At 45.2% G+C, this 23,448-nt stretch overlaps 1 protein-coding gene across 4 annotated transcripts in view; it reads left to right on the top strand.

Moving 5' to 3' along the window:
* The window catches only part of LOC311065315 (storkhead-box protein 2-like), a 102,148-nt gene that overhangs the window by 74,719 nt on the left and 3,981 nt on the right, over positions 1 to 23,448 (top strand). For 3 of the 4 annotated variants that reach the window (XM_084085581.1, XM_084085583.1, XM_084085584.1), the window contains exons 2-7: positions 3,431 to 3,583; positions 12,979 to 13,317; positions 14,692 to 15,020; positions 16,493 to 17,161; positions 18,814 to 19,627; positions 21,567 to 22,293. In XM_084085581.1, the coding sequence (XP_083941707.1) occupies positions 3,431 to 3,583; positions 12,979 to 13,317; positions 14,692 to 15,020; positions 16,493 to 17,161; positions 18,814 to 19,627; positions 21,567 to 22,293 (3,031 nt within the window). The remainder of the gene's footprint in view (positions 1 to 3,430; positions 3,584 to 12,978; positions 13,318 to 14,691; positions 15,021 to 16,492; positions 17,162 to 18,813; positions 19,628 to 21,566; positions 22,294 to 23,448) is intronic. The other variant, XM_084085582.1, reaches the window with a different exon arrangement.

The raw sequence follows: 23,448 nt of genomic DNA, 5'->3' as shown, positions 1-23,448 counted from the left end.
TGAAGTAGCGTAGTCACTTGAGAAGAGGAAAAACACCCTTGGAAAATCGATCCGGTGGTTTATTCCATTGAGAATATTTCTGAGGTTACACAGGAAATACACAGCCCCATAAGCCCCCATGTTATCTTGGAGAGACTCCCGTTTCATAGCGTCATCATCGGGTCAGATCTCACAGTTCAGTGGCCAGTTGGCGGATACACGTGTACACGACTTGTCAAAAACATACCTTTATATCTTAACCCATTAAGACCGGGAAAGCAACTGTCATTTTAGATTTGAACCACTGTAGCCATTGTCTTACTTTGGCTATTCAAAAATAGCAGATCTACAAGCTCATAGCGCGGCACTGAGTGCCGCGCTATGAGCTTGTAGATCTGCTATTTTTGTGCAAATCTTTGAATATATATATATATATATATATATATATATATATATATATATATATATATATATATATATATATATATATATATATATATATATATATATATATATATATATATATATTAAGCGAACATTTGTAACTCAAATCTTTGCTTCTGGGGTGGGGGGTCCCTGGAACAAAACATTTTAAGATGGGGGTCCGCGGCCAAATACGTATGTTGCTATATCAGTGGTGCTCCAACTTATCCATGTCAAGGACCCCCAAAATGATATGTATTTGGCTGCGGACCCCCCCCCATCTCAAAATATGTTGTTCCAGGGACCCCCCAGAAGCACAGATCGGAGTTAAAAAAATGTTTATGCTTTAAAACTGTGAGGATGTGACTGTGTGTTGTTTGCAGTGAAAAGCTTCCAGTAGCTCCACTGGAGAAAGTGACATGTGATCTGCTCAGAGACACAAAAAGACACTCACACACCTGTTTGTAGCGGCTGCTCGTATGACAACTGGCGTTGGGAACCGGAAACCGGTTCTGTGGAGGAACCGGCTGAAACACATTTGTCCTCTTGCATGTTTTCACTGTTAAAGGGATATTTCACTTTAAAAAAAAAACTTTGGTGATTGTATCGTCTACTCAGGCTTTTGTGAGCCCAGCAGACAGTTTTTAAAGGCATTGTAGGGAGTTCAGACATAATCAAAGAAAAAAACTGTTGTCAAACACCGCCCCTCCAGCAGTTCTTTTCCCCGACCACCAGGGGGTGACGCAGGGGGGACTTTTTAAATGAGCCATGCCCAAAATAGGTTGCCTTATGCGGATACAATTCGCGGAAATGCCCGACCCTACGGTTCTCTGAATTTATATTTTTAAATAGGCTCTTTCATGATAAATTGACCACATATATGAAGCTAAACAACTAAATTCTATCCAAACGATTTTTTAAAAGTAAATTATGTGCCTCAAAAAAGAAGTTTGAGAGCGTTTTAAAACCGAAAGTAAAACGTTTATACGGGCACGGACGCGCACGGACACGCACATGCGTGCGTTAATTTACGACCCGGACATAAACAACATGAACATAAACAGAAGGGAAAATACGGATTTCAGACAGAGGACTGTGTTTCAATGAAGGAAAACACCCCAGCATCATTATATAGTGGCTGATAGAGGGGAGAAAATGCAAAAAATATATATATACATATTTTTTAAATTTAGGCTTAATGTTCCCTACAATCCCTTTAAGTTGCTTGATTCAATATGCCGATACAGGTTAATTTAGAACGATACGATACGTTTCGATTCAATGATTTAGTCGATACGATACATGAACGATACAGGACAGGTTCATTTAGAATGATACGATTCGATTCAATGATTTAAAATCGATATAGTAACTATTTATTTACCCCTCTTTCTCTTTTTTCTTCTTAAAATTGCCACAAGTACTTGATTGATAAAATTGGTTATTTGCATTGCAAAACGATTCGATACGATACAAAGTCAAACGATACGATATTTTAGATAGATTTTACTATATCGTTACACCTCTAAAGATTAGGCTATCCTCCTCCTGACTGTAATGTTGTGAAACAAGTTTGATCTTTCACTCCACTGCCCTGGCTGCTAGACTAATATATTAGAATGGAGAGACCAGACGGGGGTTGTGTTGCTCATCTGATGGAGTGTGAAGTGTCTTTATCTGCTGGCTATTGTTTTGCCACAGCCTACCAACAAGTAATCTACAGACTTCTACTAGCTACCACACCTGACCTACTGTTATGCAAAGTAGCCAGGTGGGTACTTGGCACACGTGTTTACGCACATGCACATCCGTGCATATGTGTGTGTGTGTGTGTGTGTGTGTGTGTGTGTGTGTGTGTGTGTGTGTGTGTGTGTGTGTGTGTGTGTGTGTGTGTGTGTGTGTGTGTGTGTGTGTGTGTGTGTGTGTGTGTGTGTGCTCCTGCTCAAAAGACTGGTGGGACGGCGTGGTACTGCGTGCAATGACCAATGCAACACCGGTGATGGTCCTTGGAGGACGCACTGAGTTCTCTCTCCCGATTGGCTACAATTTGTATCCCCACCTGAATTTTTGTATTTATTTTCTGTTTACTAAAGATCCGGAGAGACGAGGAGACTCCTGTTACTGAACAAACACTGTATAGTAATGATTACTATCAGGATATAGAGCTATTTAACACTGTTACTGAACAAACACTGTATAGTAATGATTACTATCAGGATATAGAGCTATTTAACACTGTTACTGAACAAACACTGTATAGTAATGATTACTATCAGGATATAGAGCTATTTAACACTGTTACTGAACAAACACTGTATAGTAATGATTACTATCAGGATATAGAGCTATTTAACATTGTTACTGAACAGGATATAGAGCTTAACACTTATTTTAACACCTAAAAACACTTACCCTTCTTCTTTAACTTAATCTTTAAAGGACAACTTTAAAGGTTTATATTTTAGCTTGTAATTAAAGTAAATAAAATATGAGTGTTATTTTTTTTTAAATTTACTGCTTTCTACAGTTTTGGAAATTTTTGCGATATTTTTTACAGTGGGCGGGGGCATTCTGTCCGGTGGCTAAATTTGCCTTTTTTACACAATAAAAAAGGTCCTGTGGTCTTTGATGGCCAGATGTGAGTTATTGGGGGCTAGAAGAGCTACTGTAAATAATAATAAAGAAAACACTGGGTTATTGTGTAAAAAAAGACATATTTAGCCACCGGACAGAATGCCCCCGCCCACTGTAAAAAAGATCGCGAAAATTGCTAAAACTATAGAAAGCAGTACATTTAAACATTTTAACACTCATATTTTATTTACTTTAATTACAATCTAAAACATAAACCTTGGTTGTAAAAAACTAAAGTTGTCCTTTAACTGATTAATTCATACCTTTTGTACTTAAGTAAAGTACATATACTCAAAAAGAGTATAGTACTCCAGTAAATGTACTTAATTACGCTGTCATTGTGCGTTTCATAATAATGAGTGAAACTTAAAATGATCTTTGTCTCCCTCTACAGGTGATGTGTCTCCTATCAGTATGTCCCCTATCAGCCAATCGCAGTTCATCCCCCTGGGAGAGGTGCTGCTATTGGCTATCTCTGCTATGAACTCCGCCCACAAGCCTGTCACTCAGGAGGCCCTGACTGATCACCTGCAGACATGTTTCCCAGGTAAACCCCCCCGAACACACATCTCAACCTTTTTCCCATTTCCAGGACCCCCAGTTTGATATGCACTGGACCCCCATATCATACCATGTTCATCTCTGGGACTCCAATCTACCAGTCACGGATTAGAGTTAGATTGAGTCTGATTTCAGTCATTTGGATCCGGTAGAAGCCAGCATGTCTTCTATGAAAGTACATCGCACACCGAAAATAGCCGATCTACAAGCTTACAACGTTCAATTGACCAATTAATTGTTTACTAACATTGAGACTGGATGCGCAGGTGATTGTTTCACGCAATCAATTTCCAACCTGTTGTTTCGGGGTGCGCTAGTTTCAGCACATCCCAACCCCCTCTTGTGTGTTGGCTAGTGAGGTGTGTCCTAGCGAGACCTGATAGAATGGGTTTCATTTAGCGCATACTGGTTGCACGCATACTGGTTCTTATCAGTGTGACGTCGTCTGTTAAGGGGTCTATAGATAGATTTTCGTTCTTTTGTTTTTAAATTCAATGTCACATTGATTTTCAACAATCTCCATGTCAACACCTGTAGGTAATGTAAAACAGCTCCTGCATTTTAACCTGTGTAATTTTCAGATGTCTTTGGCAATTTTTTAGAAGAATCGTTAAAATTTGAGCAAATCTTTAGTTTGTATTAGGGCTGGGACTCGATTAAAAAAAATAATCTAATTAATTAGAGGCTTTGTAATTAATTAATCGCAATTAATCACATTTTAATCGCATATCAATATTTGACCTGAGAACGGTGAAAAGCATTTTTTTTCAAATGGATTTTGGCATACGCCTTTAAGTACATGTACTCAAGAACTGTACTTAAGTACAATTTTGAGGTATTTGCACTTGACTCTCGAGTATTTCCAATTTCGAATACTTTTACTTCTACTCCAGTAACTCCACTATATCTCAGAGGCAAATATTGTACTTTTTACTCCACTACAATTATTTGAAAACTTTAGTTACTAGTTACTTTGTAGATTTCGATTATTATTATAAAACATTACAGTAACCATGTGAAAATAGCAGATCTACAAGCGCAAGGCATTGTGAGCTTGTAGATCTGCTATTTTCCACCACTGGAGGCTGGTAGAGTGTGTTGTTGTTACTGTTGTTTTATAGTAGTTTAATTAATTATTAATACAAATCGCGCGCATGTGATCCGCACCGCATCGTGGACTTTTTTTCATGCCAAGAACCTCCAAAATGACCCCCAGATGCAAAGCTTTGAGTTAAAAATGTTCAAATCTAAAAAGAAATGTTTTTAGATTTGCACACATTTTCACGATTTTTCAAAGCTTGTAGATCTGCTATTTATTTTAATTGCCAAACAAAGTATAAAATAATGGTCGTAAGTGGTTACACAGATGCGTTCCCAGTTTGAGTTAGTTAACTGACAGCTGTTCTATGTCATGCTGTTCTATGTGACTCATGTCTTAGTCTTACCTCCACAATTCTACTGTCTGCCCGATGGCAGTTTGTTCGTTTGGACACAGAATTGTTCACAGTTTCGTCTGAGGGTTCGTGACACCCTTTCAAGATTTGGAAAGTAAAGCAATAGGCTCTATGCACAGCAGCCATTTTGGAGAAAAATTGGGCCTCTTCTGACTTCCCTCACAGGTGTTACCAATGATACTAATGAAGGCTCTGTTCCATTCTGGTCAAACAGAGTCGGGGTGCTGATATTGTGCATGTTGGCTCACTAGAAATACTAGTGGGTCTCAAAGTGTGGTCCAGGGGACCCTCATGGTTCCTTGAGAGGGTGTAACTCTGAGAGTGTTCAAATGGAACCAAATGGACCCGGGAGGGTCCATTTGGTTCCATTTGTACACTCTCATTATGTTATGGGGGTCCTTGAAATTAAAAAGTGTGAGAACCACTGTGCTACACTAAAGGGAACAGAGCCTTCATTAGTGTCACTGGTAACACCTGTGAAGGAAGTAAGGAAGGGGCCCAATTTCTGTCCAATGTGGCTGCTGTGCATAGAGCCTGTTAGCCGACCTGCTTACAAGCTCATAACGTTGTATGGTGTTCGATGCACCGTGAGATATTTTCAGAGTGTTGACACCTTTGTGCGACAGAGCGTAAATTAGGCTTAATGACACCTCGGTCTTGGTTAAGTTAAGATCGTTGACTTTTAGCTGTCAGATCCGCAAAAGGACGTCACAGTCCAATAACCAGGCATAGTTTGGGGGATGGTTCATTCCAGACTGAACCGTGCAGTAGTGATTGGTCGTTCATGATCGATTCGATCACTAATAACTAGTTCATTGCCGTGAACAGGAACGAACTAGTTCACTTCCGGAAACTGTTTACGTTCACGTTTTCGTTCATGCCCCCCGTCCCCTCCCACTCGTACACAGGGCGGGCTGTAAGCACAACGTAATAATAACGCTCTTGCAATCGTTGGTTCACTGAAATGAAAGATTTTTTTCCCCCACCACTAGAGTGCAGAGTAATTTGACGGGTTATATGTACGAGCGGTCCCTCCCTCATCAGCCTAATCCACATTTGTTACCCAGATCTGATTGGCTCACAGGAAGGCTTCAACAGATACCAGACTGGGCTTCAAGCCTGAGCCACTGCGTCGGCTAACTTTCATTCAAATGAGTGGCAGCGCAATACACACATCTATCTGTCTGTGTGTGTATTGTATTTTTTACAGCCAGGAGGACAGGTCCTGATGATGAACAGTAGGCTGTAGCTCATTGTCTACATTTAGGCCCACTGTGGTAGGAAAGATGTTTGGTTTGTGTTTAAGCTGGAGTAGCTAATGTGTGTCACCTTATGTACGTATGAACACATCTGAAACTGTTCGTAAGAGAAAGGGGGGCCTTTTGAGGTATTATTGCTGAGTGTGTTCATGGAGTTCACACGCATGACAATGCAGCCACAGGGCCTTCCAGCTGATGTCCATCACCTCTTTAGACAGTCTAACCCAGGGGTCTTCAACAGGGGGTCCGAGGACCCCTATGGGGTCCTCAGAGTTACTACAGGAGGTCCGCCAAATCTTTGTGTGATATGATTTTTTTTTTACCTCAACCACTTGAACCCTAGCATCCCTTTTCTGAGGAGAACTTTTGGGCGTGACGCCGTGACGGGGTGTCAGTTGTAGTGAGGTGTCGCTCTCCGACGAACCAGCTCTGTGTGTGTGTGTGCGTGCGTGCGTGCGTGCGTGCGTGCGTGCGTGCGTGCGTGCGTGCGTGCGTGCGTGCGTGCGTGCGTGCGTGCGTGCGTGCGTGCGTGCGTGGCAGTCAAAGCCGGGCTTCCCTCTAAAGGGAACTTGCGTCATGTCGTCACAGCAGCTACACACATGATGTAATGACAGGCAACGAACACACACACACACACACACACACACACACACACACACACACACACACACACACACACACACACACACAGACAGACAGACAGACAGACAGACAGACAGACAGACAGACAGACAGACAGACAGACAGACAGACAGACAGACAGACAGACAGACAGACAGACAGACAGACAGACAGACAGACAGACAGACAGACAGAACCCTGATCATTTACACCAGTGGTTCTCAAACATTGTCATGTCAAGGACCCCCACATTATAGTATTTGCCCGCGGACCCCTATCTGAAAATATTGTGTAGATAGATAGATAGATAGATATATAGATAGATAGATAGATAGATAGATAGATAGATAGATAGATACTTTATTAATCCCAGAGGGGAAATTCAGATATCCCATAACTCATACAGACAAGGTTAGTTAAAAACACATCACAAAAAGAGGGGGGGGGGGGGCACAGGTTAAAACTGAGAGAAGACAAATATAAAAGATATATTATGAAATAAGCATAAAAAAGCATTTATGCTTAAAAGTGTCCAAGCTAGGGACCCCATACGGATAGATTTATGTTGTTGAAATGTTTCAAAAAAGATTTCACAGATTCTTTGAAAGTATCACGTCTACAACAACAAGCTCACGTGTCACGATGTGACGCGTTGTGAGCCTGTAAATTGGCCATGTTCAAACAGCCAGTGTATATAGCAGGGGTCTTCAACAGGGGGTCCTCAGAGTTACTACAGGGGGGGAGAGGACCCTTTTATCAGCTTAAATGTTATAGTGTTCCAGATCCAATTGTGTCCCAATGTCACTTGTTTATCCTATGTACTATATGAGTTCTCTCTCCCGATTGGATACTGGAGATACATGGAGACAAACACTCTATAGCAGGGGTCGTCAACAGGGGGTCCGGGACCCCTAAGGGGTCCTCAGAGTTACTACAGGAGGTCCGCCAAATCTTTGTGTGATATGATTATTTATTTTTTTACATTAACCACTTGAACCCTAGCATCCCTTTTCTGAGGAGAACTTTTAGCCAAAACTAGCAGATCTACAAGCTCACAACGCCTCGCGCTGTGAGGCGGTGTGAGCTTGTAGATCTGCTATTGTTGGCAACAATTTTGTAGAGGGAAAAAAGAGCAGACCAAGTAAAAAAAAAAGAGTTTAATCTGAAACACTATTTTATTCAATATAGACGGGGTCCCTGCTTTCATCTCTCTCTCAGCTAGGGGGTCCTTGGCCTAAAAAACATTGACTACCCCTGCTCTATAGCAATGAATACTATAAGAAAATAGAGTTATTTAACACTTATTTTAACAACAAAGAAAAATCACGTACCCTGCCTAAACTGTTGCACACCTAGTCGGGAGTAAATACTAGAAAGCAGTTTGTTGAATTCAAAAACTTGTTTAGTTTGCAGGCACATGAGACAGACACGCCTCCTGCATTCATTCGGGTCAGTGGTTCTCAACCAGTGGTCCGGGGACCGCCAGTTGTCCTTGAGGGGGTTCCAGGTGGTCCCCAGCTAAATGATGAGAGAGTTGGTAACCACCTGGACCCTTAATAGATCTTTAACTCTTGAGAGCATAAAATGAAACCTTTTTACCCTCATACTCATTTTACGCTCTCAAGAGTTAAATAAATGTTAAACATCTGCGTTACTAAATTAAAGAATTATTTTTATTTTGATCAACGTTTGCCTGTTGTCTCTCCTATTGGTACCAACATCAATACAGCATGGATGGAATTGTGGACACAATCTTATCCAACGACAACAAAATATTCTAAGTCTTTGGGTCTGAGAGTCTAAATCTCATCAAACGGTGGTTCCGTGGCTCAAATGCCGAATAAGTAATGGACCTTGATATGAAAAGGGTTGAAAACCACTGTTTTAGGTTCTTCCTCCCAGCCTCTGCCTGCTGGGAGTGTGCGTGCAAAAAATGTCACTTTCACGCTGATCGGTCCAACGGCGCCGGAGATTAAGACCTGGAACTGTGTCATTTTTAGCAAAAAAAGCATTATTTTACACTTTGGGCTATTCAAAAATAGCAGATCTACAAGCTCATAGCGCGGCACCGAGTGCCGCGCTACGAGCTTGTAGATCTGCTATTTTTGAAAAATCGTGAAAATGTGTGAAAATCTTTGAATATATATATTTTTAAAGCAAACATTTTTAACTCAAATCTTTGCTTCTGGGGGGTCCCTGGAACAAAATATTTCCCTATTTCCCTGGCCAAATACATATAATTTTGGGGGTCCTTGGCATGAAAAAGTTTGAGCACCACTGATATAGAAACATACGTTTTTCAGAAAACTGTTGAGATTTAGGAGACATGTAGAATCGGCTTCAGGTCTCAATGGGTTAAGCTGTTCACAGACGGATGGACGGACAGACAGACAGACAGACTCACAGGAGTGATAACATAATCCCTCGCCTTCTGCCGTTGCAGCCTCCTGGTGGGGATAATTAATGTGACTGTTATTAACAACGGTTTATAAGAATACGTGACCGAGGCCCCTCCCCCTTCCTTTACATGCCATTTGTGTTATGCAGATGAAACTGCTGACTTCAGCATTGTTGTTGTTTTGTTTCTCTTTTTCTTTATTATGCAGAATGACCAATGCCACCCCCACACACACACACACACACACACACACACACACACACACACACACACACACACACACACACACACACACACACACACACACACACACACACACACACACACACTTTCTTCTCATCACACACACACACACACACACACACACACACACACACACACACACACACACACACTTTCTTCTCATGAAGAAGACAAAAAGTGGAAAGGATTGAGAGTGTGTGTGTGTGTGTGTGTGTGTGTGTGTGTGTGTGTGTGTGTGTGTGTGTGTGTGTGTGTGTGTGTGTGTGTGTGTGTGTGTGTGTGTGTGTGTGTGTGTGTGGTTTGCATCACTCACACTGGGCTGAAAGGCCACTATGATGTAACAGCCAGTAATACCCGTACTGAGAGAGAGAAAGAGCGAGAGAGGACTGACTGACTGACTGAGAGGAAGAGAGAGAGAGAGAGAGAGAGGACAGACTGACTGACAGAGAGAGAGAGAGAGGGGATTGACTTACTGACTGAGAGGAAGACAGAGAGAGAGAGAGGACAGACTGACTGACAGAGAGAGAGAGAGAGAGGGGATTGACTTACTGACTGAGAGGAAGACAGAGAGAGAGAGAGGACAGACTGACTGACTGACAGAGAGAGAGAGAGAGAGAGAGGGGAGTGTGAGGGTGAGAGAAAAGGAGAGAGAGGTTAGAGAGAGAGAGACAGGGAGGATCATGGTAGAGAAGGTGATAGATTAGGACAGGCAGTGGTGGCTTGTAACTAAGTACATTTTGATTAAGTACTGTACTTAAGTACAATTTTGAGGTATGTGTACTTTACTTGAGTATTTCCAATTTACTATACTTTTACCTCTACTCTACTACATCTCGCGTGGCGATAAGATGCGACGCGTTGTGAGCTTGTAGATCTGCTGTTTTTCGAATGGCCAATGCAGCCAGATCTGATGCAAATCTCATCTGAATGACTGTTAAAGCAGTTTGTTTAAATGAGTTTATAAAATGTTATATTTTCAGAGGGATTATTTATTTATTAGTGTGTTAGATAATACATTTAGGAGTGGATACATTGTGTCCAGATGCCTGTCAGACGGTCAGACGATGCTGCTCCGCAGGTCTACGTACGATGGAACACACGGGTGTAGGCAGACTCTACACGGCCTCAGACCTGAACGTGAGATCTGAGCGGACCGTACGCTGAGGTCAAAGTCACCATACCGTAGATTGATAATAAATGCCTAAAACTACAGTGATCTCCATCTTTTGTTAGGACAAAATCTGTAGGAGCACCGTCAAAAAAATGTGTTTTGCAAAAATCGGCCTCCTGGTGACGCTACAACAGGCCCATGTGAAACATTTGGGGCAGAGGTTCTCGTGGATTAAAGTTCTCATTCACCAAGACTGTTTTCAGTCATTTGGATTCCATGGAAGCCAGCATGTCTCCTATGGAAGCATGTTGCGCAGCAAAAATAGCCGATCTACAAGCTCTCAATGCGTCTGCGACGCATTGAGAGCTTGTAAGGCTATTTTCGGTTATTTCAAGATTAGAGCATTTGAAGTGGTCAAACTAGCAATATGTTCGGGAGCATCTTCCATAATATCTTATTCGTCTCGGATATTTCATATAAAAGCAAAGGTTGAAAGCCTGAATTGTGATTTTTTTCCCACATGGTTGGCAGTATGTAGAACAGCAGGAATAATATTACTAAACCATCCTCATTTTACATATTGTATTCATTGTTTAGGAATCGGCGCTAGTGTGTGTGTGTGGGGGGGATCCTTTCACACTGTTTCACAAATCGCACATTAGGACATTTTCCTAATTCGTGAGATTTAATGTTGCTTTAATCCATGGGTTCTGCTCCGGCATCCAGGGAGTGTGTGTGCACAGTTTCGCGTCAATCGGGCTAACAGAGCCGGAGATAAGCTGTCCACAGACGGACACACGGACGGACGGACAGGGTGCAAAACATAGTCTCGGCCAGGCCTTCGGCCTGGCGGAGACAATAGGCTCTATGCACAGCAGCCATATTGGAAAGAAATTGGGCCTCTTCTTACTTCCTTCACAGGTGTTACCAATGATACTAATGAAGGCTCTGTTCCATTCTGGTCAGGGTGCTGATATCGTGCATGTTGGCTCACTAGGAACACTACATTTTGGTTCCCAAATGGCCCCTTATGGTGGGTGTGTAACTCTGAGAGTGTACAAATGGAACCAAATGGACCCTTACGGGTCCATTTGGTTCCATTAGTACACTCTCAGAGTTATGGGGGTCCTTGAAAATAAGACAACCACTATGCCACACTAAATGGAACAGAGCCTTAATTAGTATCATCGGTAACACCTGTGATGGAAGTAAGGAAGGGGCCCAATTCATTCCCAATATGGCTTCTGTGCATAGAGCCAATTAACCGTAGGATCTCACAGAGTAGATTGGAGTTCCAGAGATGAAACATGGTATGAAATGGGGGTTCCGTGGCCTCTAGAAACACCCATACATCTACATCAGGGGTGGGCATCATTTTCCTTTCCATTGGGCCACACAGTGAGGGAAGGACTGGAACTTGAAACGTATAATGCTGAATTATATCAAAACTGTATGAAATTGTTAGCCATGAAATGCTGACTTTGATGACATCCAGTGGTGTAAAGTACATTTACTCAAGTACTGTGCTTAAAGTAATGCTAGGTAACTTTTTCAATAAAACTAAAGTTAAATTGTATATCCTTTGTGAGTGGCAAATGTTTCACAACACCCACTCCATGAATTTCACCCCTGAAAGCCTTTTATTTATATATATTTTCTATTGAACATGGTCGGGGGGGACTTTCCCGCGATAATGACGTCATCTGGCCGGAAAACGGAAGCGGAAATGCACCGGTTTCCTGTTTGGCCAGGAACTATCGCGCTTATAACAAAAAGGAAACTCACGCTGATTTTAAGAGATTGTATGATTTGACGATCGAAAAGAAAACAGAAAAAGAAAACACAGCTCACGGTAACTAAAGCTCCACTGGCTAAGAGAAACGATCCACAGATCGTATAAAACAATTAAAAGAACGCTTTTTGAAACGCTTCCGTCTTACGGTGAAAACAAATGGAATTCTGGGTAACTGAGGAATAAACAAACGGCCTACAGTGACGGTAATGACCAGCAGAAGCTGCTAAAAATCTTTTTTTTTAAACTTGCACTGTACAACTTTAAGTACAATTTTGAGGTATTTTTACTTTACTGGACACTCTCGAATTACAGACCCATAAGGGTCCATTTGGTTCAATTTGTACACTCTCAGAGTTACAGACCCATAAGGGTCCATTTGGTTCCTAATCTATAATTTAGCTGGGGGGGTCCCCGAAGTGTACCCATGAAGTGTCTGGTTCAGGTCCTCACACGGTCCCCTCTCTCCTCTCTCTCTCTCTCTCTCCTGTGATTGGTTGCAGGCGTTCCCACGCCGACGGAGGAGGTCCTGCACCACACGCTGAGCATGCTGGTCCGCGAGCGTAAGATCTACCCCACGCCGGACGGCTACTTCATCGTGACGCCGCAGACGTACTTCATCACGCCCAGCCTCATCCGCACCTCGTCCAAGTGGTACCACCTGGACGAGCGCTCGGCGGAGCGGCACGGCGCCGCCACCCAGCACCAGCAGACCCAGTGCACCTCGCCGCTGTCCGGCACCGTCACGCCCTCCACCTCCGGGGGCGGGGCGGTGGTGGTGGCGGTGGGGGGGCGGGGCGGGGACCGCACGCACCCCAAGCCCAGCCAGAACCACAGCGGAGGTAAGAGGAGGGGGGCTGTCAACATTATGACATGTTAATCGCAGTCATTAGAGATCATCGCAATAGAGCACCAAAGTCTGACGTCACTGCCGCTAGAGGGTGCTGTTCCGCAGGTTTGTGGCTTTATTTTTTGTGTTGAAATCCCCATTTGGGAATCTTAGATCACGTCACACAACCCTGGTGTTTTGGTCAGGGGGGGTGGCTCTGCATCGTTTATGATATTCATTCATATTTGATACAGCCTGTTTCTGGCGAAACTGGAATTAATTCTGCCTTAAAAGTTAAGAACTACTACTTCCGGGTCTGAAATCACTGTCCCCACGGCAGCCACGTTCATGGGAAATGTAGTCTTTGGGTCGTTTGACTCGTTTTTAGCGTTTATTGTGTTACTCTTTGGGTAAATGTGTACATTTCCACCTTCAGTCGATGCTTCATATATCCATATGAGTAAAATCGCCAGGGTGGTGTGTTTATGTTTGGAACACAGTTCTTACATGAAGCGATCTAAGATTCCCCTATGGGGATTTCAACACAAAAAATAAAGCCATGAACCAACGGAACAGCACCCTCTAGCGGCAGTGACGTCAGGACTTCAGCGCTCTATTATTTTTGCTTATTACACAGTTTGGTTGAATGCTTGATTCTGATTGGTCAATCGCTGTATTCAGCGGTGTTATTTCTGAATAACGACCGATAAGCTCTATAACAGACCTCTGTCTAATCAAAAACTCAGAGCACCTGCTGCGCTGCTTGATTTGTATGCCGTATCCAACATGACAGCCATGTAAACAAACACACCATGTCATTTACAGCAGTGGTTTTCAACCAGTGGTCCGGGGACCACCAGTGGTCCTTGAGGGAGCATGAGGGGGTCCCCAGCGAAATTAGTTAACATAGCGTCACAATCATTTTTAACCACTTAGCTTTGGCTATTCAAAAATAGCAGATCTACAAGCTCATACCGCGGCACCAAGTGCCGCGGTATGAGCTTGTAGATCTGCTATTTTTGAAAAACCTTGAAAAAGTGTGCATATATATTGAATATTTATATTTTTAAAGCGCAAATTAACTGATATCTTTGTTTCTGGGGGTCCCTGGCACAAAACATTTTCAAATGGGGGTCCGCGGCCGAATGTATGTCAATTTAGGGGTCCTTGGCATGAAAAAGGTTGAAAAACACTGATTTACAGCTTAAATGTTCCTCTCAAGAATGTTTTTGAAAACATTTGTAAGCGAGAAATAGACAACGCAGTATAACCAAAAACGTATTCTATTTGATCAACTTTATTTACTGTGTGTGTTTACCTTGCTTACTGTAAGTCAAAGTGGATAAATGCCTAAATATGGTAAATTGTGACCCACCGTACACTACAGGCGGCGATTCGTCCTACAACAACAGTTACCGCGACGACCCGCCCAGCCACCACGCCACGCTGCAGCGCCGCTCCCCCAAAGACCACCGGGGAGGGGGCGAGGCGCAGCAGTACCCCTCCTCCCCGCACCCCTCGCCGCAGACGCCCCCCACCGCCACCCAGACGACGGGCGGGGGCGTGGCCGCCACCACCACGGAGAAGACCCGCAGCACGCTCAGCTTTCCCTTCAAGACGGACACCCTCACCAAGCACCGGGGGGGCGGCGGCGGCACGGAGGCGGAGCAAAAGACGGGGGGCGGCGGCAGCGGGAGCCGCAAGTTCGGCCTCAAGGTAATATAATAATGTACCTTTTTTATTAACACATTGGGTGCCAGAATTTTATAATAACAGATTACGTTCGGTGCCAGAAATCTCACCGTTGAGCTGCGCGCCGCTGTTTAAAGGTGTAGTGAAATGAAAAATATGTTTTTCACACTTTTAGAGCATATCCGTGGTCATCATATGGGCATACCTAACAATAGATGCCAAAAAAAATGAAAAAAAACCCATTTTTGTGTATTTTTACATCTAAAGTCCCTAAAAAGCCAATCTTAATTACTTCCTGTAAACGAAAACGTGCTGCGTGATGACATAACGCAGCCTTCATGAAAATAAATGAATCTTGATTACATGCACCTGTTTGATTCCCATAGCTGCACGTTCTTCAAACACAGCTGATTTTAATTACAGAGATACTCCGTTTTTAATCTCAATGAAGATGAGTGTATTACTCATTTTAAACTTCATCTGCACACTAAAATATGTATCTGACAACATTATAGGTTAGAAATAAGCCAGGTAGTAGCAAACGTGCTTCACTGGCCGTCTCTCTCTCACTTGTAAACAAACACTAGCCGTGTTGCGCACGGCTGAAGTGATTGAGATCCAACGTCCCATCGCCTTAAGGGATGGGACCTTCTGATTGGTTTAGAGTCGTTGAGCCGACGTTTCAGGCTGAACCTTCAAAATAAAATGACCGAAAATGTCACTTCAGTGCGTCTTTAAGCTGTAGACTCCAAGAGGAGCAATCCATGTGAAACAAAGCATGCGTTCATTTTGCACGATGGTCCTGGCTAACGCCTGGAACGATAACATCTTTCACGCGGGTCACAATGGCGCAGCGATCACGCATCCCAAATGACTCGTTTTCCCCAAGGTAAAAAGTTTCGGAGTTATAGGGGTTTTAGAGAAGGAGATAGAACGGAAGCGGATGGGGAGCCATGTTTTTTGGCACGGTGATCCATCTGTCCCTTCCTTCTTAGAATCACCATGGGTAATTCCAGAGCTGCTCTAGCCCCTCCCGTGTGGAAAAAAAAGAAAAAAACGAAAAGACTGATAACTCGTAATTTAAGTTTCGGCACCAAAGCGCTACTCTTTGAAAACACGTAATATTACGGTTTTGGCACCCGATGTGTTAAAGGGATAGTTCACCCAAAAAATACTTTTTGTCCACCCCATGGAGACTTGAATTCATGGATATTTTTTAGTTTTTGTCACATTCCTAAGCCAATCATTTGATGACCGGCGGTTCCGGTAGGAGATACAAAGGAGACTCTTTGTGTCTCCTACCGGAACCGCTGCCGGTCAAGTCTCTATGGGGTGACTAATCCATAGAAAAAAAGTCATTTTGGGGGTGAACTATCCCTTTAATGGGTTAAAAGGATAAACAGTGTTCATTCTGACATTGTAATTGTCATACACAGAATGTCATTGATGGCGCTGGTCTCTAAACTAAACTCTCTCTCTCTCTTGGTGCGCTGAAGTTGTTCCGGCTGAGCTTCAAGAAGGACAAGACCAAGCAGCTGGCCACCTTCTCGGCCCAGTTCCCCCCGGAGGAGTGGCCCCTGAGGGACGAGGAGGTCCCCAGCACGCTGCCGCGCACCGTGGAGATGGAGATCATCCGGCGGATCAACCCGGACCTGACCGTGGAGAACCTGGCGCGGCACACGGCCGTCATGAAGCGCCTGGAGGAGGAGCGCGCCCAGAGGAGCAAGGCCTCCTCGGCCAACCAGAGCTCCAGGAGCCGGCGGAGCGGCGGCGGCGGCGGGCGGCACCGCAAGCCGTCCCAGACCAAAGCGGCGCGGTCGCACAGTAAGCCGCGGTCCGGGCGAGGAGGAGGAGGGGGAGGGGGAGGGGGCGGCGAGCCGGGCGACGAGCCGGCGGCCGGCGACAACAGGGACTATAGGGCGTACTCGTCGTCGCTGGCCCGCTCGCCGCGGGAGCACGCCATGGCGGTGGAGAGGCAGCGCGCCCGCCTGCACCTGGCCCACAGCAACCCCAACATCCTGGACGCCTCGCACCTGCCCGTCACGCCCGAGTGGGACGTGTCGGGCGAGCTGGCCAAGCGGCGGACGGAGATGCCGTTCCCCGAGCCCAGCCACGGGCCCTCGGCGCACCACTCCAAGGTGCACCGGTCACACTCCCACACACAGGTACTAGGCACACTAGTGGTGTGAAGTAACCGAGTACATTTACTCAAGTACTGTACTTACAGGCAGTGTTGATTTCGTTGACTAAAACTATGACGAAAAATGTTGGTCGACTACCTTTTTGCACTGACGAAAACTAGACAAAAACTAAATATAAACTAAGCTACGATGACTAAAACTATGACTAAATATATTGACAATTCCGTCAACAAATACAAACTAGACTAAACTGTTAGTGAGGGATCTAGTGGAGAACAGATCCAGTAGAACTAAAAGACAAGTCATTTTATGTTTGGTTGAACTCGGGTGTTGCGCTCTGAAAATAGCAGATCTACAAGCTGACAACGCGTCCCGGTGCGACACGTCGTGCACTTGTAGATGGAGTATTTTCAGCATGCGACCAAGTGTAAAATCAGGCATTATGATGCCATCAAGGCACCGCCAACATACATTATAGTCGACTAAATCAACTGTAGATTTAGTCGACTATAATCTTATGATATTTAGTCGACTAAAACTAGACAAAAACATAAACTTTTCAGGTGACTAAAATATGACTAAAACTAAATGGAATTTTATTCAAATGACTATGACTAAAACTAAATCAAAATTTGTTGTCAAAATCAACACTGCTTACAAGTACATTGAGGTATTTTTTACTTACTTCAGTATTTCCAATTTTCAGTACTTTTACTTCTACTCCACTACATCTCAGAGGCAAATATTGTACTTTTTTTACTCCACTACAATTATTTGACAGCTTTAGTTACTAGTTACTTTGCAGATTTAGATTATTATCACAAAACATACATTTGAAAATAAGCAAGCTCACAATGCGACGCATTGTAGGAATAATCTATCCCTAAAAATAGGGATATACTATGCATTGATTATCAAATTATCAAAACAGATATATTTATAACAGATTAAAGGGATAGTTCACCCAAAACATTACTTATTTTCTATCAATTACACACCCCATGAAGACTTAGGGTCAGGGTGAAGAGATTTATTTAGTTTTTGTCGCATTCCTGAGCCAATAATTTGATGGCTGGCGGAAAGATGCTAATGTCTACTACGGCAGGAGACATTAGCATCCTAACAAGATGCTAGTGACAAGATGCTAGTGACAAGATGCTAGTGACAAGATCTTCTTGTCACTAGCATCTTGTTAGGAGTGACGAGATGCTAGTGACAAGATGCTAGAGACAAGATCTTCTTGTCACTAGCATCTTGTTAGGATGCTAATGTCTCCTACCGGAGACATTAGCATCCTAACAAGATGCTAGTGACAAGATGCTAATGTCTCCGGTAGGAGACATTAGCATCCTAACAAGATGCTAGTGACAAGATGCTAATGTCTCCGGTAGGAGACATTAGCATCCTAACAAGATGCTAGTAACAAGATGCTAGTGACAAGATGCTAATGTTTCCGGTAGGAGACACAAAGTTGACAATTTGAGTCTCCTACCGGAGCCACTGCCGGTCATCAAATGATTGGCTCAGGAATGCGACAAAAAACGAAACAATCTCCATGAATTCCAGTCTCCATGGGGGTGTGTAATCGATAGAGAAGAAGTCATGTTGGGGGTGAACTGTCCCTGTAAGCGTATGCCTTGTCTTAACGGTGTCTCTGTGCGTCCCACCCCACCCAGGAGAGGAAGTCGCGGGGGGAGCGTCAGGGAGACAAGGCCAAGGAGCGCTCCAGGTCCATGGACAACTCCAAAGGCCCGCTGGGGGGCGGCGGGGGCGTGGGCCTCATCGGCCCGCCCGACTACTACCACGAGGACCGCAGCCGCTACTACACCGACGACGGCACGCTGCGAGCCGCGGCCGCGTCGGCCAATCAGAGCTCCTCGCACTACTCGCGCCACGCCACGCCCCCTTCCTCCTCGTCCAAGCAGCTGGCGGCGGGAGATAGCTCCTCCCACCACCACCACGGCGGCGGTGGCGGGGGGGCGGGGCCGGACGGCAGCGGCGGTGGGAGGAGCTTGGAGAAGAAGTGCAAGAGCAGGGACAGCGTGCTGCCGGCGTACTCCCCCAAGCCGCCGCACCGCGCCACGCCCTGCTCCTCCTCCTCCTCCGCCCTGCCGCTCCTCCACGCCGACGAGGACTACTTCCACTGCTCTGCCCCCGGGGGGGAGCGGGGGGAGCGGGGGGAGCGGGACGTCTCGCTGCCGCTCTCGCTCGTGGCCGACGGTATCAACCCGCCGCCGCCGCCGGGAACTCTGGGTAGGAAAAGCGCCGGCGGCGGTCACTGCGGCGACGGCGGCGGCGGCTCGAAAGCCGGGGGGGCCGAGCGTCAGACGGACAGACAACAGACAACGCCGCATCCGCCGGACTACAAGGAGGAGTCGGGGGGGAAGGGGGGCAGTCTGCCTCCCATGCCCCTCCTCCCCCATGCCCCCGGAGGAGGAGGAGACCCCGGCCTGCTGTCCAACGGCCGGCTTCCCCACGCCTCCTCCCAAGGTTATTGTGCTTTTAGCTTGTTGTCTCCGCCAGGCCGAAAGGCGTGTTTTTCGGAAAAATATATAAAAAAATAATTTTCACGATTTTTCAAAAACAGCAGATCTACAAGCTCATAGCGCGGCACTCGGTGCCGCGCTATGAGCTTGTAGATCTGCTATTTTTGAATAGCCAAATACATCTCAAATGACACAGATGCGTTCCCGGTCTTAATGGGTTAATGGGTCTTAATGGGTTAACCCATTAAGACCCTGGGTTAACCCATTAAGACCGGGATTAAGATTTCTTAGATTTCTTTGGGCTATTAACTTTTGCTGAAAAATCTTTGAATATATATATTTTTAAAGCGAACATTTGTAACTCAAATCTTTGCTTCTGGGGGGGTCCCTGGAACAACATATTTTGCAAATGTTCGCTTTAAAAGATATAAATTCAAAGATTTGCACAAATGTTCACTATTTTTCAAAATAAATAGCAGATCTACAAGCTTGTATATCTGCTATTTTTTTTTAATAGCCCAAAGAAATCCAAAAATGACACACAGATGCTTTCCCGGTCTTAATGGGTTAACCACCTTGAACCCTAGCATCCCTATTCTGGGGGGAACATCAGGCAAAAATAGCCAATTTGCAAGCTCACATCGTGTCGCAACGGCGACGCGTTGTGAGCTTGTAGATGGGCTATTTTTGTCGAAGACACATGGATATACATGGATATTAAAGTTCTCAGTCACCATGACTGATTTCAGTCAGCCAGCATGTCTTCTGATCTATGGAAGCATGTTGCACAGCAAAAATAGCCTATCTCCAAGCTAGATGAGCAATTTTCAGTTATTGTTTTAAGATTAACAGGGGGGTCTTCAACGTTTTCCGGCAGCGGTTCCGGTAGGAGGTCCATCATTTATTCTGTATCTGAGCCACGGACGAGGTTTAGACTCTCAGACCCAATTTTGTTGTTGGATAAGATTTTGTCCACAATTCCATGCTGTATTGATGTTGGTTCCATAGGCAAACGTTGATCTAAATAACTATTATTTAATTAAGTAATACATATGTTTAACAATAATTTAACTCTGAGAGCATAAAATGAAACTCCAAACGATATGGTCCTCGTCCTATAGCTGTGGTTAAACATTGTGGTGTGGACTCTGCCATTCATTTGAGTTAAAACATCATATTTAATAGGGATGTTCGATATTGACTTTTTTTATCGATATCCGATAAACCGATATTGTCCAACTCCTAATTTCCGATAACGATATATGCAGGCTTTTTCACAAAATGTCAACTAATTGTCAGGTAACAACATCACATATCTAATGAAATAAAATAGCTATAATATCTAGCTATAATATATATCTTTTTGAAGATTTTTTCAAAAACCGATACCGATATTTTCCGATATTAAAATGTTATGCTAATATCGGCCGATAATATTGGGAGGCCGATAATATTGGACTTCCCTAATATTTATAGTTATGGTTATGGTGCTTGGTGTGAATGGCCCAGGTATTGAGGCTTTAAGTCAGGGGTCTTCAACAGGGGGTCCGGGACCCCTAGGGGGTCCTCAGTGTAACTACAGGGGGTCCGCCAAATCTTTGTGTGATATGATTTTTTTTTTACCTTAACCACTTGAACCCTAGCATCCCTTTTCTGAGGATAACATTAGCCAAAAGTAGCAGATCTACAAGCTCACAACGCCTCGCGCTGCAAGGCGTTGTGAGCTTGTAGATCTGCTACTTTTGGCAAAGAGGTGAGGGGAAAAAGAACAGTAAACGTAAACAAAAAAGTTGAATCTAAAACACAATTTTATACGATATAGAGGGGGGTCCCTGCTTCATCTCTCTCTCAGCTAGGGGGTCCTTGGGCTGAAAACGTTGAAGACCCCTGCTTTAAGTGGTTAACCAAAAAAATAACCTCTGTGCGTTGTGTCTGCTCTGCAGGAGGAGCGGCGGAGAAACAACGCAAGGAGATCTTCAGCAAGGACACGCTGTTCAAGCCTCCTCCCAGCATGCCCCTGCCCGGCTACAGCTCCCTGAGGAAACCCTGTGGCTCCGGAGGAAGCCTCGCCCCTCCGCTGGCCTCCTCGGGGCTCTCCTCCTCCTCCTGCGACGCGCTGCTGCTGGACTCCTCCCACCAGGCCTTCCTCCAGGACTGCTCCGCGCCCAAGCCCCTGGTGGCCTCCCTGCCGCCCCCCACCTCCTCCGCCGCCGCCCTCCTCCTGGAGGTGGCGGGGGGCGTGGTGGGCGTGGGCGCGGCCGAGGCCTCGTCCTTCGACTACTACAACGTGTCGGACGACGACGAGCTGGACGAGGTGGCGGGGGGCGGCGGCGGAGGAGGAGGGAAGGGGGGCTGCGGCGGCCGCGGGGCGGACGGGAAGGCCGGGGGCATGATGGGGGGCGTGGCCGGGGGCGTGGCCGGGGGAGTGGCGGGAGGCACCATGCAGTGGCTACTGGAGCGGGAGAAGGAGAGGGACCTGCAGAGGAGGTTCGAGAGGAACCTGACCTTCCCCTCGGCCGCCAAGGAGAACCTGCCGGACGTGGCGGTGGGCAGCCACCACCACCACCACCACCACAACCACCACGGGGGCCAGCAGGGGGCGCACTCCGCCCGGCTGGACAGCATGGACAGCAGCTCCGTCACAGTCGACAGCGGGTTCAACTCGCCACGGTGAGAGGGCGTACGCACACACACACACACACATACATACACAGGGACGTGCACAGATAGACTCTAGGTGGTGCACCTGCCCTTTGCCCTCTTGACCAGAAGTGCCCTTTTTTTTTCCAGTTTACAGCAGGGGTCTTCAACAGGGGGTCCGGGACCCCTAGGGGGTCCTCAGAGTTACTACAGGGGGTCCGCCAATTCTTTATGTGATATGATTTTTCTTTTTACCATAACCACTCGAAACCTAGCATGCCTTTTCTGAGGAGAACTTAAGCCAAAAATAGCAGATCTACAAGCCCACAACGCCTCGCGCTGCGAGGCGTTGTGGGCTTGTACTGCGAGGCGTTGTGGGCTTGTAGATCGGCTATTTTTGGCAAAGAGGTATAGGTGTAGAGGGAAAAAAGAGCAGACCAAGTAAACAAAAATAAGTATAATTTACTTGAGCAGCTGCCCCTCAAAATGTCTGTGCACGCCACTGCACATACACACACACACCAGTGTTAAATTTGACCGCACATTTTGATTTAGTTTTAGTCATAGTCTTTTGAATAAAATTCCATTTAGTTTTAGTCATATTTTAGTCATCTGAAATGTTTATTTAAATCTACAGTTGATTTAGTCGACTAAAATGTATTTTGTCGGTGCCTTGATGGCATCATAATGGCTGATTGGTTGCATGCTGAAAATAGCCGATCTACAAGCTCACAACGCGTCGCAGCGCGACGCGTTGTGAGCTTGTAGATCTGCTGTTTTCAGAGCGCGACACCCGAGCGCAACCAAACATAAAATTACTTGTCTTTTAGTTCTACTGGGTCTCTTCTCCACTAGTCCCTCACTAACATTTTAGTGTTTAATTGTTTTAGTCATCATAGCTTGGTTTTTATCTAGTTATCATCAGTGAAAAAAGGTAGTCGATGACATTTTTTTGTCATAGTTTTAGTCGACGAAATCGACCCACACACACACACACACACACACACACACAGACACACGGTGTGAAAGGTGGCATGGTAAAATACTACAGTGCCAGTGTGCTTGCTTGCGTGTGTGTGTGATGTGGTTTAGTTCGGGTCGGTGCAGACTCCAGCTAGAGCGGTTCAAAAATAAATGCCGTGCAGCTGAGACACTTTCATTCAAATTGTCCCACATGTGAACATT

This window comes from Gymnoscopelus microlampas (assembly GCF_963454915.1).
Source record: "Gymnoscopelus microlampas genome assembly, chromosome: 18".
NCBI classification, from domain to species: domain Eukaryota; kingdom Metazoa; phylum Chordata; class Actinopteri; order Myctophiformes; family Myctophidae; genus Gymnoscopelus; species Gymnoscopelus microlampas.
Note: the sequence above shows the minus strand (reverse complement) of the source record. Positions and strands in the feature narration are given on the sequence as shown.